The sequence below is a fragment of the Pan troglodytes genome, chromosome 8 (assembly GCF_028858775.2).
Source record: "Pan troglodytes isolate AG18354 chromosome 8, NHGRI_mPanTro3-v2.0_pri, whole genome shotgun sequence".
Classification (NCBI taxonomy): Eukaryota; Metazoa; Chordata; class Mammalia; order Primates; family Hominidae; genus Pan; species Pan troglodytes.
Genome location: NC_072406.2, coordinates 99,878,837 through 99,896,917, shown reverse-complemented (window position 1 = coordinate 99,896,917; position 18,081 = coordinate 99,878,837). Strand labels below are relative to the sequence as shown.

Sequence of the window (18,081 nt, the reverse complement as noted above, 5' to 3'; positions counted from 1 at the left end):
AAAAAAGAATTGCCATTGGCTTGAGTCATCCAATCTTTTAAAGCTTAGATATCTGCATTAAATGTCTGTCTTTTCATTTTATCTTATTTTTTGAGATGGATTCTCGCTCTGTTGCCCAGGCTGGAGTGTAGTGGCATGATCTCAGCTCACTGCAGCCTCTGCCTCCCGGGTTCAAGCAATTTTCCTGCCTCAATCTCTGGAGTAGCTGGGATTACAGGAGTGTGCTGCCATGCCCGGCTAATTTTTTTATTTTTAGTAGAGACGGGGTTTCATCATGTTGTCCAAGTTGGTCTCGAACTCCTGACCTCAAGTGATCTGCCTGCCTCGGCCTCCCAAAGTGCTGGGATTATAGGCATGAGCCACCGCATCCGGCCTTTTTTTTTTTTTTTTTTTTTTTTTTTGAGACAGGGTCTCATTCTGTCATCCAGACTGGAGTACAGTGGCACAATCTTGGCTTACTGCAGCCTTGAACTGCTGGGCTCAAGTGATCCTCCCACCTCAGCCTGCCAAGTAGCTGTGTCTACAGGCATGTGCCATCACACCTGGCTTGGCTTTTCTTTTATTTATTGCATTAAAGATGAATAATCTCTGTAAAGATAAGTGCTATATAACACAACATATTAATTTTTAAACCTAATGAGATAAAATTGATCAAAATTCATGATCAGATAAACGAAGTCAGGCAATCTATTAGCTTGTGTGGAAAAGGTACAAAGCTTATGAGTTAATTTGATCCATTCTAAGTTTTAGGTGATAATTATGAAACATTTAAGGGGGCAGGATTTCTGCCCTTGAGGTACTTACATATTTCTCCCAGAAATGCTAGAATTACACTGAAAACTCACAAAGGAAAGACAGGTCCATTTTTGGAGGGTTCTTCCAATGTGGGTCCCTAATACTCATGTCTATCAAATGTGACAAGGAAATTATTTTAGATTTAGTCCCACTGGAACATACAAAGTTCAACAGTGAGATCTGGAGACTTACACTCTAGAGAATTACAAGCTACTTTCTTAAGCCACTTCCTTAATTGTGATATGGGAATCTGGCAAATTTCCAAAGATAAAGTCACCACCGTCAAGAACAGCTCACTAAGAAAGAATGGTCTTCAGGTTTTTCCAGAAAGCTGTCTTCCCATTAGGTAATGGTAAAACAGGACAAGGATAGTAAGCTTTTAAACGTTCCAGCTACATTCCTCATGGAATATTTAATTTTAAATAATTTTAAATATTCCATGAGGAATGTAGTGACCACAGAAGACTGCACTGGCTGGGAAATGGCTTTACATTAAAAAAAAAAAAAAAAAAAGAAATCTGGAAAGGGAAAATAGCTTTCTGAAGTAGAGAAAACTCATCTGTTACTAACTAGCCGGTGGCCCTCAGGCGTGTTACAATGCTTTCATTTGCATGGGGAAGGAATTAGGCTAGGCTGAGGTTCTCAAGCCTGGCTGAACCAAGAAACCTTGTAGCCAGTTTTTGAAGACTGCCTCCATTCCCCAACACAGATCCATTCAATCATATTCACTAGGAGTGAGGTCCAGGCATCAATATTTTGTGAAGCTTAGCAGGGTGGAGAAAAACTGGACTACATAATCTCTAAGGTGGCTCCCAGATCTCACTAAATTAGGAGATGCATTCAGAATAGCAGCGTAATGAATGGAACACAGGGAAGCATAAAAGCCATGCAGGTATAAGTAAATCCTAACCAGGGACTTACAACACAACTTATTAGCATGAAATTACATTCTCAAATGAAACTTGGCCCCCCTATACATGAATAATAAATGTGCTTGACTTACAGCAACAAAACCACTCAAGACACAGAAGAATACAAAAGGGATTATGTCATTAACTTATTATAATATTTGTAATTTTTATCCAATTCCAAACTTACAAAATACACACATACCAAGTTTTGAAAATTCAAATATGCGAATCTTTTTAATGCAAACTACAATTCAAAGAGGGTGAAGAGGTAGATTTTCAATTTTTCACTGACAAATATCTAGTTGATATGGTATAAACCAAGAGAATGATTTCATAACTACATACACATTCCTTGTTTTATAGAAGAAAGAGGTAATACTAAATGATAACAGCCAGTGCTAATGCTATGACTAAGAGGGTGTTGTAAGTCATTACTAGAAAAGATTCATTTGAATAGTGTTTTAAAAAGACAAAATAAAGGCCGTCCCTCTTAGGGCCTGCTATTTTGAATTTTAGCCAAAAGGGCATAAGATCTTAAACTGCAGTTCCTAGATATGGGTCTTGTAAGAGGAGTCTGTAACTCCTTGAAACCATATGTAAAAATTGTGTATCTGTGTCTGTGTGTGCATACATGCATGTGGGCACACCCATGCATGGAGGTTTCTTACCCTTTTTGGAGTCAAAAACCCCTGTGGTTGCCTATGGATCCCCTCTCAGAAAAGTGTTTTTAAATGCATAAAACACAAAGGATTGCCAATAAAAGAAAAAGAATTACGGTAACAAAATGCTTTTGAAAAATTATAGCACAGTAATAAATATGCTTCTTTAGCAATGTATTAAATAACAAGAACTAGCTGTCTAGGTAGACAGTTATAATCTTAATTTTGAAGTATTTTTATAACTCTTTTATAGATCTTTTTATAGATCTTAATTTTCTAGTAATAAAGAGCACAGATATTTTGCAATATCTGCAACAATGTAATTTGATATTAAAGTATCTGTGGTTTCTACTGGTGACACAGTCACAGGTATTGCTAATATTGCTGTGGTTTGTTGCCTGTCTTCATAATTGAAGAAAATGCTAAATTTCTGTTACAAGTTATAAAAAAAAAATTACTGCTGGACGCAGTGGCTCATATCTGTAATCCCAGCACTTTGGGAGGCCTAGGCAGGAGGATCACTTGAGGCCAGGAGTTCAAGACCAGCCTGGCCAACATGGTGAAATCCCATCTCCACCAAAAATATAAAAAATTAGCCGGGTGTGGTGGCACGTGCCTGTAATCCCAGCTACTCAGAGAGCTGAGGCAGGAGAATCGCATGGACACAGGAGGTGGAGGTTGCAGTGAGCCGAGATCGTGCCACTGCACTCCAGCCTGGGAGACAGAGCAAGACTTCATCTCAAAACAGAAATTTTTTTTACCCATCCAAGTTCACAACCTTCCTGACTTCTGGGGACTCTAGATACTAAAGAACCTCTGCTCTGTCTTTATCAGTCTTGAAGGGGTTGATTTGTAAGCTTGCAGGAAGGGTAGAACATTAGACCACAAAGCACTCAATGAGCACTTCATGGACTGGCTCTAGGCCCTGCAGGCATAGAGCCCTGGACAGTCCCAAGATAACATGCAGAAGGAAGAGGGCTCTCTGAGGTAGAATGGGAAAGGAGAGCTCTGGGACCTTCTAGAACAAAAATTCAGATATGTCTTACTATTAATTTTATATTTTAATGTTCTGTAGAGTTCCTAAAAGTATTCAGTGACTTAGAAGATTCATAAAGCATAGCAAAAACTCATGAATCAGAAGTGGACAAGAAAAAGGAAAGAACAACCCAGGGGCATAAAACGAAGTGGTACCAAGCATAAAGCTGGTGCAAAAAAAAAAAAAAAAGTAAGCCAAAAATTCCCTTCTGAGCTTTCTGGCAGGCATCTTGAGGGGGAAAACCTGGATGGTCCCAAAATTCGCAAAGGAATTAGACACACACACACACACACACACACATGAATACATACACACACAAACACACACACAGCTAAGAAAAATATAACCCTTCTGGTAGTAAAACTAGACAGAAATGTCTCTCTATGAATTTTTATAAAGAGAATATAAAGAAAATCCCAGGCTGGCACAGTGGCTCACACCTGCAATCCCCAGCACTTCAGGAGGGCAAGGTGGGAGGATCGCTTGAGGCCAGGAGTACAAGACCAGCCTGGGCAACATAGGGAGACCCATCTCTACAAAAACAAAAACAAAGAAAATTCCAGAGATATTTATAAAGGGAATGTTCTAATTAATAAATAATCTGAATAATATCATTACAGTAGACACACTAGTGTTCCACAGAACTTTAAAAAAATAATGTTTTAACAAAACAATGACAATACAACAAACACAATTCAATGGGGCTCATGAAGTACAGCTAGTACTCAGCTCTCTGAATTCAGATACATAGAGTTACACGCTGACAGGCCATGGGCCTAAGCATCTTCCAACTGAACACTGGCCCCCACTATATATAGCAGGAGGTGGCAAATTTTTCTTAAAGGATCAGACAGTACACATTCTCAGCCTTTCAGGCCACACAGAAATACCCATCCTTGCTGTAAAAGAAGCCACAATGTGTAAACAAATAAGCATGGTACGTTTTGAAAGCCTTATTTATAGACACTAAAATTTTAATTTCATATACTTTTCATAACACAAAATATAATTTTTCCTTTGACTTCTCCCCATCAGTCTTTTAAAAAAATGTAAAAACCATTCCTAGCTTATAGGCCTACCAAAACAGGCAGGTGACTGTGGTTTGGCCCACAGGATATGATTTGCTAACCCCTGGTCTACGAGACCAAATTTCCCCCAAGGTATCTCATTGTCACTGTACCTTTCTCTTTCCTCAAGCCTTGGTCTCTAACAACTTTTTTTTTAAGTAGTCACTGCTTCTACATTTGATCTGCAATTATACACAAAGGCAATCAGGATGACATGTAGGCAGACATGGCTTCAGAATTTCTATGTTTAATGGATATAAAAAGGTAATCCAGGATGAACTAGCAGGAAAGAAATGGTGTAGTTCCCATTGTCCTCATTAAAATAAACACACACAAAAAGGGTAGAAAACCTTGAATGTACAACTTCCTCTACTCCAAGGATCACATATTAGTTTTTTAGAAGCATCCAAAAATATGTGTAATTAGCTAAGTCACTTAATTCATGTTACATCATTTATATCACTAGTTCTCCCAATGAAAATGAAGCCATATAATGTTTCACAGCACACAGTTAACTTGGTGCAGTCCAAATAAGAAACCCTTCATACCAAATATCATCCCAATATCCCTGAGCCTCTGTCTGTTCTCAGACAAAACATGGGACTTGGCCACCAAACTTGGCAAACTCAAGTGGTCTCTACTATTACATGGCCCCACAAGAAGACTGCAGGGAATTTACCTCATTTCTTTATTTTAGTGGCCTAATCTATGATTCGTAATACTTGTAACTACCTAATATGTAGAGCTACTAGGATAATTGATAACAAAGTATGAATAAGTCTTGATGAGCATGATGAAAGAAAGGTATTATGCATGCCCAGAGGAGCTCCGCTATAATACAGGGAGGTAGCAATTACCCTTATGGTAATACCACGTGCATAAAATTGAGTCTCCTGAAATGCGTAACTTCAATCAGAAGATGCTCAAAGCCACACAATTACAGTGTTCAACCCAGGTCTCAGCTGCCCCTCCTAACACTAGCCCTGTTGGTGTTCCACTGTAGGCTGTACTTTGCTACCTATCTGTATTTTCTTTATATTTTTTTCTCAATTGGTTCTGGTTATTAGGCTGTGTATATAAAACAATCTCCCTGAACCACGAAATATTAACATTCTGTGCTGAGCAATGGAAATGCTGATGAAACCTCTAGTACATCCAGAGAACAGGCCCATAGCCTGTGGGGCTTTGGGAACTTGTAACTCATGAATGCTCGACTGTGCAGCACTCACATAATGAACAAGGCTGGGTGTAGAGTTATGTGTAAGTCACTGCAATTATTTCTAAAATCACTTATTCTTGAGTGTATGCATTCACCCACTAGAACACTGAAGCCTTGTATTCTTAAGGTGAAATGTTGGGTTCAATTCCAAAGACTACTGTTCCTAAAACTGGCCACAGAGCCTCATCCAAACTAACATTTATTGCCTTTTAACAGCATTTGCTAAAATCTACATCTTCTAAAGATTACACAATATTACAAAAAGCCCCTAAGGAAATCCCTTTCAAAGTGCCTGCATCATCCTTTTAGTCTGCAAAGACAAAATTAAAATGCATGTTTAAATAATCAAAAGATCCTTTTGCATTCTCACAGTCATAGTATCCATTATATGTTATTTTAACTGAAGAAAAAAAAAAGAATGATTGAAAACATGGCACTTGTGTTCCAGCTCTGCCACTTAGGGTTATGCATCCTGAGGCAAGTTACTTAGTCTCTACAAGCTCAGAGTTCTCTACTGTAAAGCAGGGATAAGAACTACTTCATAGGTTATTGTGAGGATGAGATGGGATACTGTATGGATAGTCCCTGGATAAATGCTTGTTCCCTTCTTCTATTTGGGGAACCCTGTTGGGTACACAAGGTGCCTTCCTGAATCCCAAGGGATGTTATTATGACAACAAGGATTAATAACACAGTGTGATGTGTAAGAGACTTTTTGAGTCACAGCCTCAACACTGAGAAGAAAATGGAAGAAACTGGGTATTTTTGATGACCCAGATTTTTCCATTCCCTAAATGTGACTAACTGTGCAGAGACAACACATCCTTTAGACAGAATTTTGTATCCCACTGTGAAGACACAAATTCTGTGATTCAACTTCTATGCAGTCACCATGATTCTTTTTATTTAAATAATGCAGCTCCTCTCCAGTAAAAGACTTCAATTTCATCCCCTGAAATACACCCAGCCAATGCTGCTCTCCTCAGCATGAGAGTGTGTGTGTGTGTGTGTGTGTGTGCTCCATCTTTTTATGCAATCATCTCCTGAGAATGGGAATATGAACCTTCCTAGTACCTATCGCTGAAACACTAGCCCAGGATTGCTGAAAAACTTGGACTTCCCTTACCTATGTGTTAGAAGGAGACAACGCTCCCTAACTTTTCTTCGAAACACCAAGGAACATACCTTTTACAATCCCATGATTTCTAGGCACTCCTCATTGATCGGTTGACAACATCCTTAAGCGTCGACCTTGAACTGGGTCAAATTTTTATGTGAAAAATGCACTGGTGTTCTAGTTTCTTTTTTATTATCTACAAATCATATTAATATTACAACTTGGTTCAAGTATTGCAGCTAGTGGAAACAAATTATTCTGTTCACGTTTGCTGAATACTGACATAGCCGTAAGGCTAAGCAATAAAAACAATTACCCATACAGGTTGAGTCTGAGAACAAATAAAATTTACTTTCCAATTATTCACCTTATGTTACCATAAAGAAAGAAATGCGTGTGATAGTGAGGGTAACATGTATTTGCCAATTTATGCCACTTACTCTTTTTTAATAAAAGTGCTGGGGAATGCTTCTCAATAGAATTCATTATTATTATTTTGAGATACTAGCAGTAGACAGCTGCCAGAATATTTTACAAATGAAGCAGTAATACATTACTAGTTACCTAATCTAGCTGTGTTGGCTACATGGCATGAAGTGTCATTGCCTCTATGAAATAAACATTTTATTAACTACAGAGAAGCTAATAAGATTCTAACTTCTCCTTTGGGTAACTCTCTAAAGACCCATTTCAGTTAAATGAGTTCCCTTTGGACTATTTATTCACAAACTTGCTTCGCGAGATGGTGAAGAGTCAATGAGTTAACCTACAGGTCAGTGCTCAATAAATCGTGGCAATGAACAGAATACAACAGAGTAGGAATTTTCTAACAACACATGCTCTAAAAAAAGAAACTTCAGATAAATAACGCACATTCCACAATCGGAATTTTAATGTCTAGGCTTTATTTGATGTCTTCTTATTCTGTTGGCTAACTTAAAGGTCAAATGAAAAATTATTTTAGTTATGATTTGGTTATTTTTTAGTAACTACTCAAAACATTGTTGTACTAGTGACCCAATGGCCCAAGAGCCATAATTACTCATATACTTTAGGAAAACGCTCTCTATTGGGAGTCAGCAATTTAGGTCCTGGGAAGACCACACATGGTTACTGTAATCGACTTCACAGTACTTTGCGAACTGAGGAAGCAATGGAAATGGATAGATTTAGAGGTAAAACTGAACTGAGGCTTTGGCGTATAACTGAACTTGGTCCAGCCTTTACCAAATACAACTTTATCTGCATTGCATGCTATCTAATCAATGGCATCCCTTTTTTTAATAAAACAATTAAATCACTTGAGAAGGTTTAAGGAAGACTGAGTGAGGTGGGAAAGGGTTGAATTTTCTAAAGAGAAACAGTCCGGCCAATCAAAAATATTTCAAAACGGTCAAGTTACATCTTTCAAATACTGCTTTTTGGTCTGTATTTTCTGTCCCCAGAATGCCACAACAAAATGCTAAAGCTAAGTCAGAATGTAATAAACCAACTGGGAGGAAGTTTTGTTTATGGAAAATATTTCTTGTTGAATGAAAGAGGAAATAAAGCTGTAGAAAATAGGCAGGGTCACTTTCAAAGAGCACGTGATAAAGAGAGAAGTGGTAAGCGTGTGGTAGGGTGATCAGAGTTCTAGCTTAGTGGAAGTATCCCCACCCAGTCAAGCCAAAGAATGGCCATAGATCCTGGCACAGCTCTTAACGCTGTATATCAACTGTCATATAAAGAGCTTAAAGGTGACCTCCTAATTTTCCCTCCAGAAGTAAAATACTAGAATTATTTTTAAACACACACACACACACATTTTTAAAGTAGAGACAGCCTTAATATAGAGTAAATAATGTTCAACTTAGTAGAAAAATGAATGAGGAAATGTAAGAAAAGTCAATTGGGAATTTTATTGCTTTTAGCTCAAGGCCACTGCAAGACTTACCGGGCAGAACGTTGATAATATAAAGGTGCGGGTGGAGTGCTTCAATTAGAAAAGGCAAATGCTGTGTTTAGAATAGACTTAAAGACAGTGAATAGACTAAAAACTATAATTAAAGAATATAAGGCTTTGGTAGCTATTGTTAATTATGACAAATAGAGATCCTGGTTTGGTCATTCAATAAATATTGTTGAGTGAGTGAGGTAAACAAATATATACGTGAGGATTTTGACAGGAACTGAAAAAGGAAAGGATTTTAGAGAGCTTAAGGAAACAAAGTAATACACATGGGACCCCCAGCAGAGGGCCAAAAAGTTAATTCAGGTTTTTAACACTAGCAAATGTATGAAAATAAAATCATCACTAATGCTTGAGTTGCTTACTTTGCTGGAAATTGGGAAGGGATGAATTATTCATAAATTAATAATGACTGGAGGAGGGTGTAGAAGAATAAAGTTTATAGGGATAAAATCTCAGATTTTCTTCTAGGTAGTTTAATTAAATCCATAAAGTCTACAAATGTCTTTAAAAGCACACACCCAACATAAAATTGTTTTAAAAAAGTAATTGTGGTATGAGACTGGATATAGATGCTTGGTGGATAAAAATCAATACTTTTCATAATAAATCAATAATAAAACATAAAGCAGGTGTTAACTAGACATTTAAACCAAATATTGACTAGCAGAGAAATTATCACTATGAATGATGCAGCATTTGACATAATATATTTATGTAACTGTTTTAAAAAATCTTTATTGTCACAGGCTATATGCATTTATTGCCAAAAGTTAATATTTGATGCTATACAGATTGAGTTTGTCATGTTTATATTACAGTCGTGCTTGCACAATATCAATTACAGCAAAATCAACTTCAGTAGTAAATTTGAAATGCAGAAAGGGATGCTGATAAGATTTTAAAGGAAGTCACATCAGTCAACTGATGGAATCCATTTTATACACCACGTGTCATCAGAGGCAACTTATATTTCAAGTTTTAATACAGCGGCTCTTTTGTACAGAGAAAAAATATTTTCATCTTGTGCACCAATTTATTGTTTGTTTGTTTTGTTGAGGTTTTTTGAGACAGGGTCTCACTCTGTCACCCAGGCTGGAGTGTAGTGGCATGATCATGGCTGACTGCAGCCTTGACCTCCAGTACTGGGGCGATCCCACCTCAGCCTCCTGGATAGCTGGGACTACAGGCCCGCGCAACCACACTTGGCTAATTTTTTTGCATTTTTGTAGAGACAAGGTTTTGCCATGTTGCCCAGGCTGGTCTCAAACTCCTGCGCTCAAGTGATCCGCCCACCTCAGCCTCTCAAAGTGCTGGGATTACAGGCATGAGCCACCACACCCAGCCAATTTATTGTAAATTTTTCAAAAATGTGGTGATCAAAAAGACAGGAAAAAGGAACAAGAAGACAAAATTTATAACAAATTCAATGCTTATGATAAACCAATTAACCTTTCGGGAAAGCTTTAATTTTTATTAAAAGAGAAGCAAAGCAAGCTTGGGTACCAGTCTGAGTCTGAAACAGGGAGTAGTGTCCTGCCCCTGGTGCTGAACTTGGGGAAGAGGGAGGCCAAATAGCCCTGGGGGCTCTGAAAGCAGAGGGCATTGGATGTGCTTCTGATCTCAGAGGAAAAGAGGGTGGGTTTCAGCAGCCCCCAGAGCTCCTCCAAGTCCCTGCATGGTCACAGCAAAGTAGGAACCTAGTTCCCACACTCCTGGGAGTAGTGGGGACATGTCAAGGACCTTAACTAGTCCCACCAAATTCATCCCCCACGACCTCAGAGTTGTGCTGGAGCAACAAAACGGCCTCGGGGTACCCAGGAGAGCATGAAAGAAGTAAGGAGAGTTGTTTAAACTGAAGGGGCCTTTCAGACAAGAACGCACTTGAAATTGGACCAACACTAAGGATTGGACAGGACAATGCACATCTCTAAGGATGTCTGCATAGGAAGAGACCACCAAGACAAGGTGAGCACTCCCCACTCCACACTGTAGCACATCCTAGGGAAGAAGGATTAAGTCAAAGATTTTTGACTAGCTATCTGACTAGAGTTCATGTTTAAAAAGTACTCCTTTTATGACAGCGACACAGGTCTGGTAAGGTATGATAGGAGATGTTAATGATTCACAGGAATCTAGAAAGGGTAGAGGTCTCTGTTTCCAGCAGTGATGGGTAGGTTATTCAGATTGATGCTTCCACTGAAAACAACTCTAAATGCTAGTAATAATATAAAATAATCAAATTTAAAACAACAGGATGAGCATGGTGGCTCATGCCTGTAATCCCAGCACTCTGGGAGGCCAAGGCAGACAGATCACTTGAGGTCAGGAGTTCAAGACCAGTCTGGCCAACATGGTGAAAACCCGTCTCAACTAAAAATACAAAAATTAGCCGGGTGTGGTGGTGCGCACCTGTAACCCCAGCTACTAGGGAGGCTGAGGCGTGAGAATCGCTTGAACTTGGGAGGTGGAGGTTACAATGAGCCAAGATCACGCCAACAGCACTTGAGCCTGGGTGACAGAGCAAGACTCCATCTAAAAAAAAAAAAAGAAAAAAAGATTAAAACACAAATAGCTGACAAAATAGGAAGAAACTACTAGGCCAAAATCTGGAAGAAAGCAAGAACTCAAAGAGATAAGTAAGCAGAGAGGCACTTTTATCCTTATGGGGCATATTTGCTGAGAGGAGCATACATGAACTGATTTTGACAGCTTCACTGAGAGAGGTGAAACAGAAATCAAAGCCCAGAACCCACTCAAGTGAAAAGAAAAAAAGGTCTTCCTCAAGTTAAGCTGGGCTCCTAAACCCTACACTCTAAAAATAAGGGTGAACAAGAATAAACCTACCTCCCACTCAGAGAGACGGCAAGGACAATTGTCTTGGCACAGAAAGTGAGTATAAAAGGGGAGGGTGGTCCCTGGGAAGTTGTATTCACAAGCTGGCTCTCATGTGCAAAATAGCAATCCAAATTCACATCACCTAAGTCTTTAAAAAGTGGTAAATTCAGGCCGGGCATGGTGGCTCACGCCTGTAATCCCAGCACTTTGGGAGGCCGAGGCGGGCAGATCACGAGGTCAGGAGATCAAAACCATCCCGGTTAACACGGTGAAACCCCGTCTCTACTAAAAATACAAAAAGTTAGCCGGGTGTGGTGGCAGGCACCTGTAGTCCCAGCTGCTCGGGAGGCTGAGGCAGAAGAATGGCATGAACCCGGAAGGCGGAACTTGCAGTGAGCCAAGATCACGCCACTGCACTCCAGCCTGGGTGACAGTGCGAGACTCTGTCTCCAAAAAAAAAAAAAAAAGTGGTAAATTCAAGTTAAAGGAGTCCTAGGCTAGGAGTGGGGCCAGACACCTGGCAGAAACAAAAGCAAATCCTCTCTGAAAACAAAGTCATTCATCCTAGGCCTGAAGGAATCTCTACAAGCAATTTTTCAGCAGTAATGACAAATACCCAGTCAAAAATAACCAAGCACACAAAGAGAAGAGGGGAGAGTGAGGAATCTAGGAAAAAATGTGGATCCTAAGAGCAAATACATCCTCTAATGAATTCTCTAGCCATTTACTCATTCATTTATTCAATGAATATTGAACACCTAATCTGTGCCAGGATCACTGTCAGGTGCTGGGCATATAAGCTGTTCCAAGTGTCATATGAACAAATCACCTAGGGGCTAATAGACCAGTCGAACTAGTGTTATATTTATGTTTATTTACCTTTAGTTTCTGCATTTTCCTAAGACTTCCAAACACAAAGACTAATGAGTGCCCATTACTATTTAGTGATAGATTTCGAAATAAACAGAAATCTCCTAGGACTGAGATTGACATCATTGATGCCTTTCCCAGACTCTAATTCCCTAAAAGTTCCATGTTAGAGGTAAGCCTAATTATCCCCTCAGCAAACCACAGAGCCACATGCATCAAAAGAAAAGTGATAAAAGACAAAGATAACTATCTCAAAGAGACATATAACTGAGTTAACCACATTTATCTTTTAACCGCACCAAAGTCCAAACAGATGATCTAATAAATGGCGATGGCATGAATTGGGAAACACTAATTTTAAGGTGCACATAGGAATAGTTGAAGGCACAGGAAGGGTGGAGAGAAGTTAGTCCAATATTTACTTTATGCATGGATTATCTTTCTTGGCCAAAGTTGTTGGCAAAAACTCACTGATACTCTGCTACCTCTACCAGAGGTCAACCAGTGTCTTCTAACCAGCCTATCACAATAAGAATTCAAATTGTCACCTCTATATTTCTGCATTTGTTTTTCCTTATTAAATATTCTGGCTGGCCAAGCACAGTGGCTCAAGCCTGCAATCCTAATACTTCGGGAGGCCAAGGCAGGAGGATCTCTTCAGCTCAGGAGTTCAAGACTTGCCAGAGCAACAGAGTGAGACCTCATCTCTACCAACACAACAACAACAAAAACTTTAAAAGTTAGCCAGGCATGATGGTGTGCACCTGTAGTACTAGGTACTTGGGAGGCTGAGGCAGGAGGATCACTTGAGCCCAGGAGGTCGAGACTGCAGTAACCCATTATAGCAGCACTGCACTCCAGCCTGTCTCAAAACAAAACAAAAATATTCTGGCTGTTGTCATTTACTGAGTCTTCAAAACAGTATGATGTGTGCTGTTTTTTCTTTTTATGTATGCCAAACCATGACAGTATAGTTTAATACAAATGAAATAGCTACTGCATATGAAGCACTAACTCTGGGTCTGGCACTGAGCAAGACAATTTTTAGGAGTTACTTACTTTTCATGACAATTGTAAGGGGAAAGTTATTATTACCTACATTTTACAGATGAGAAAACTTTGGGCCAGAGCAGCTACATCCTGAAACAGAAGTACGGGGGCGGTCAAGAGCATGAGTTTTGAAGCTGGACAGACCTGAATTTCAGTAGTGCCCTGCCCCTGGTATTTCTCCTCCCCTGAAGACAAAGCTGTTTCCTGAGATGAGAGCTACTGTGGGGATGAGATGTCTGAGATATCTGAGTGTCTGGCCTCTAGGAAATGCTTTTTGTCCCTCCCTCCAGTGGTTGCTCATCTAGAATTCATATCTTGCCTTCGGTAGTGTCTTTATATAGTTTTAAAAGTAATTACTTCTGGCTGGGGGCAGTGGCTCAAGCCTGCAATCCCAGCACTTTGGAAGGTCAAGGTGGGTGAATCACCTGAGGTCAGGAGTTCGAGACCAGCCTGACCAACATGGCAAAACCCTGTCTCTACTAAAAATACAAAAATTAGCTGGGTGTGGTGGTACACACCAGTAGTGCCAGCTACTCGGGAGGCTGAGGCAGGAGAATTGCTTGAACTCAGGAGGCGGAGGTTGCAGTGAGATGAGATCGCTTCTCTGCACTCCAGCCTGGGTGACAGAGCGAGACTCCATCTCAAAAAAAAAAAAAAAAAAAAAAAAAAAAAAAAAAAAAGTGGCTACTTCTAGAAAAATAATGTTATACTGTGCACAATTCTGAAAATAAGGAAAAGGTAATTAGCAGGGCATGATGGTGGTGCCTGTAATCCCAGCTACTTGGGAGGCTGGGGCAAGAGAATGGTTTGAACCCGGGAGGCGGAGGTTGCAGTGAGCTGAGATCATGCCACGCTACTGCACTCCAGCCTGGGTGACAGAGTGAGACTCTGTCTCAGAAAAAAAAAGAAAGAAAATAAATAAGGAAAAGGTTGATAATCCCTTACATCTATGGAGAGCGCTGTGGTTTTCAGTATCTTTTCACTCCTTTCCAATTGTTTTCTTATTTGATCCTTCGGAAATAACTTAATATCTCAGTCAATGTTTTCAGATTGGGTGTCTCCAGAACATAACAGCACTGTCTGTGGGCCTTGAAAAATGTTAATCCAGGAAATGATGTAAGAGGAAAGGCCCAGGCCTTTGCCTTCCCTTCTTTCCAGTCCCCTAGAGGCAGTCTGTCCCTTTCCCTCTCCTAGGTGTCTATGTGTGTGTATAGGGGGTGGGGGTGGGAGGGTAGCCAGGGTTGGAGGTAAGTGAGGGGTGGAAGGGATGAAGGGATGAATGTGACTGGTAGCTGTTTCTTTGGTTTCCATGGTAAAGATGCAAAGCACAGAAGGAATGTGCTACCTTCCTTTATAAAAGAACACTTAATTTATTTTTTCTAAAGCTTATGAAAAAGTCATCCTACACTCTTTCATTTAAACCAAAACTATCTACTCTTCCTAGAGTGGTCTGAACTGAAAGGCAATATTCATCCAGAGAGTGTGGCCAAAAAAACCTGGAAAAGAGGTATCTCCTTTTCCGCCTCCCCCACCCAGTATACCACCTGGCATACAGTAGGTGCTCAACAAATATTTGAAGTTACTGTAGTGGCTGCTGTGTGAATTAACTGTCCTCTGTTGACAGTGCAGTAAACAATGTGATGATTCCTATAAGACCGTAAAAGATCAGCTCAGTCTCATTCCTAGGCTAGCTTGTGAGGTCAGCAATACTTATCAAATAATTGATTCGTTCAGAGGTCACACAAGTGGACAGATTTTGCTTTGGCCTGCAAGGTTTCAAAACACATTTTGAATGAACATTCAAAGCTTGAGAGATTCCACATGCATTTACAGCTGGCTTGCCGTAAATAGTACCGATAGTACCTATCTAGCCCTTTTGGGAACTTGGGTTGGTGCCTCGGTTATAACTGCGTTAGACTAAATCAAAATTCAGAAAAGTTCTATTTCAGTTAGCTGTTTCAGGAGTTAATTTAATGCTGTATAAAACAGACACACACATACACCCACCTAACAAAAAATAGAAGGTTCAGAATGTGTAAATACAAAAACCAAACCCTCCGGCCCTCAAATTTCTCACTGCTTCTGACTGTGCAGAGCCCCCGCAATTGATTTGTAATGACCCTGTCCTCAAACCCTCCTCTTCCTGGGCTCCTGCCGACTGGAGGCATCAAGAGGAGAGACCACCTCGTCCCTTTCTAATGCTTGACAAAGTCCCCCCATCACAACTGAGAAGGAATTCTTGATGCAAGCAGGAAGGTGGGAATTAAAACCCCATTGATATAAAAAGCTACTGGCACAGCGGCTTGCCATTTAGAAGACACTATTTAGGATTTTACAGAAATTAATCGCATTAAATAGGAACAAAATACAAGTGATTTTCATTTATTATTTCAAAAATATGTTGCAACGCTGAGAGTCCCCCACTTAAAAATTACTCCTGAGAAAGGCAGCTGGATTTTGATAAATGTCCCTTCCCAAATTGATGCCACCTACACCCTGGACCCTCCTGCTGGTGCAGTATGGTCCCTGGAGCCGCAGAGCCCCCACCCTGTTCTCTTGCTGCTCAAATGACCCTTCTAGCCCTGCATGGCCCCTCCACACTCCTTCCCCACTTCTTGGCTTTATATTTTGTTTTTTTTTTTAAACCTCTCCCCAGCCCACCACAAATACACCTCAAAGATATTTCGGTAATACACATTATATAAGAATAAACATTTATCAGGCACCTACTATGTGTCCATTGCAAGTCTACCTACTAGAGAGAGGTCAACCCATTCAGTAACCAGTACAATCATCTGAGGCTTGCAGGGTGGTGGCTGAAGATAGAATGTTCAGCGGCCAAACTGCTGAGTAGGATTTTATCAAGGCTTGCTGACCACATCTGACGTGGCCCCAATGCTGTCTAGAAGGCGCCATCCAACTCTATGAGTCTATGATTACTGCTCCCGGGTTTTTTTTTTTTTTTTTTTTCAGTTTATTGGGGTATAATTGACAAATAGAACTGCTGCCATTTTTAAGAATGCAAAATTTATAGGTGCCCATGTTGCTGGGAAAGAAAGTTTTCTCTTTGACACGCCCTCATATTTCCCATTAAAGGAGGACAGCTCAGATTATTAATTCTGGGTAAAAGTGTGCCTCCTCAACACAGTCCCCTCATCTTACTCCACCAAACCGAGGGGCACCCTCACCCCTCATTACTGAACTCGAGATGCCACCCGATGCCGAAATCAAGCTAGAGGGCTAAATCCCGCCAGTGTAGAAATGCAATTTCCTCCAGTTTGCTTCGATAATTGCAGTTTCCTCTATGAAAGTCCGTCATTAAAGCCCACTCCAAGGAAGTTCCCACAGACAAAACCCCAGCGACCAGACCTGGCAGAACGGGAGTCAGCTCGATCTGCTCCGAGACCCTACAGAAGAAAAGGCGGGTCTGGAAGAGCTCTTGAGAAAGAAAGGGGATTTCCTGTCCCTGGTCCTGGATCTAGATCCGGACCCACTTGAGAAGCTCGGGAGGTCTCTCGCGGGCGCGGCGACCCCAAGGAGCGCAGATTCCCAGAGTCGCGGGGTGGAGAGGGGCTGCGGGGCGAGGGCTGCCCCGGGAATTCCACACAGAGCCTCTTTCTCCTGCTTCCCTCCGTGCCCCACTCTTACTCCTCCTCCCGACGCCCCCTCCCGGGGAGGGTGGGACCCAAGTGCCGGGGAATTGGGGGTTGGGGGTCGGCGCGTGCAGCGCGGTGGCGGGGAGGGAAGCCGGCGCCTGGAAGCCTACCGTCTTTTGCTTCTTGATCCCCGACATGCTGGCTGGCTGCGGCGGAGCCCGGGTCCCGGGAGCAGAGACCGAAGGACGCAGGGACGACGGCGGCGGCGGCGGCGGCAGCAGCAGCAGCAGCAGCAGCAGCAGCAGCAGCAGCAGCAGCAGCAGCAGCAGCGGCTGCCGGACTCCCGGGAAGGAGGTATAAAAAGGCTCCGCAGACACGTCGCACTTCCCTTGACCAGCCCCCTTCTCCTACTCCTCCTCCCGCCACGCTCCTCTCCGCCCCGTCGGTTCCGCAAGCAGCGCCCAGCCTTGGGGACCCGGCCGCCGCCGCCTGGGCGGGGTCCCCGGCCCGGCCCCTACTCGCGGGCGCGCGCTCCGCCAGCCTCGGTCCCGGGCGAGACCTTGCAGCGGAGCGGCAGATGGCACGCCCGGCACGCGGCCTGGGGTCAAATTCACCCCGCCCGCCCCACCCCCAGAGGGTCCCAGAGCGTCCTCTACTCCCCTCACCAGCCTCCCGCGCCTCTTCAAGGAAGTCTTCCTGCCTCTAGGACCTAAGAGCTTATTTGGTTAAGGGCAAGGATGCTTGAAGCCGCCAGGTTTGTTGGCAGGATCCTCATACGCAGTAGTAAAAACGAAGGTTCACACTCATGGATCCTTACAATGCACTCCGCTGGGCTCTGTCTTAATTCTCATGGGTCCCCTCCATCCTGCCCCGACCCCGGGCAGCAAGTCCTACTATCTTCCCGTTTTACAAACGAGCAATTGAGGCTTTCAGACTTTGCCAAGATTATATTCCAAATGAGGGGATTCAAACCCA

The 18,081-nt window shown here is 41.8% G+C and overlaps 1 protein-coding gene across 1 annotated transcript in view; it reads right to left on the bottom strand.

Annotated features, from left to right (window-relative positions):
- PAPSS2 (3'-phosphoadenosine 5'-phosphosulfate synthase 2) overlaps nt 1–17,718 on the bottom strand; it is an 87,943-nt gene extending 70,225 nt beyond the window's left edge. Inside the window, exon 1 of the mRNA XM_003312747.6 lies at nt 17,277–17,718. Within this exon, the coding sequence (XP_003312795.4) occupies nt 17,277–17,303 (27 nt within the window). The 5' untranslated portion in view covers nt 17,304–17,718. The remainder of the gene's footprint in view (nt 1–17,276) is intronic.
- Nucleotides 17,719–18,081: the final 363 nt, after the last annotated feature.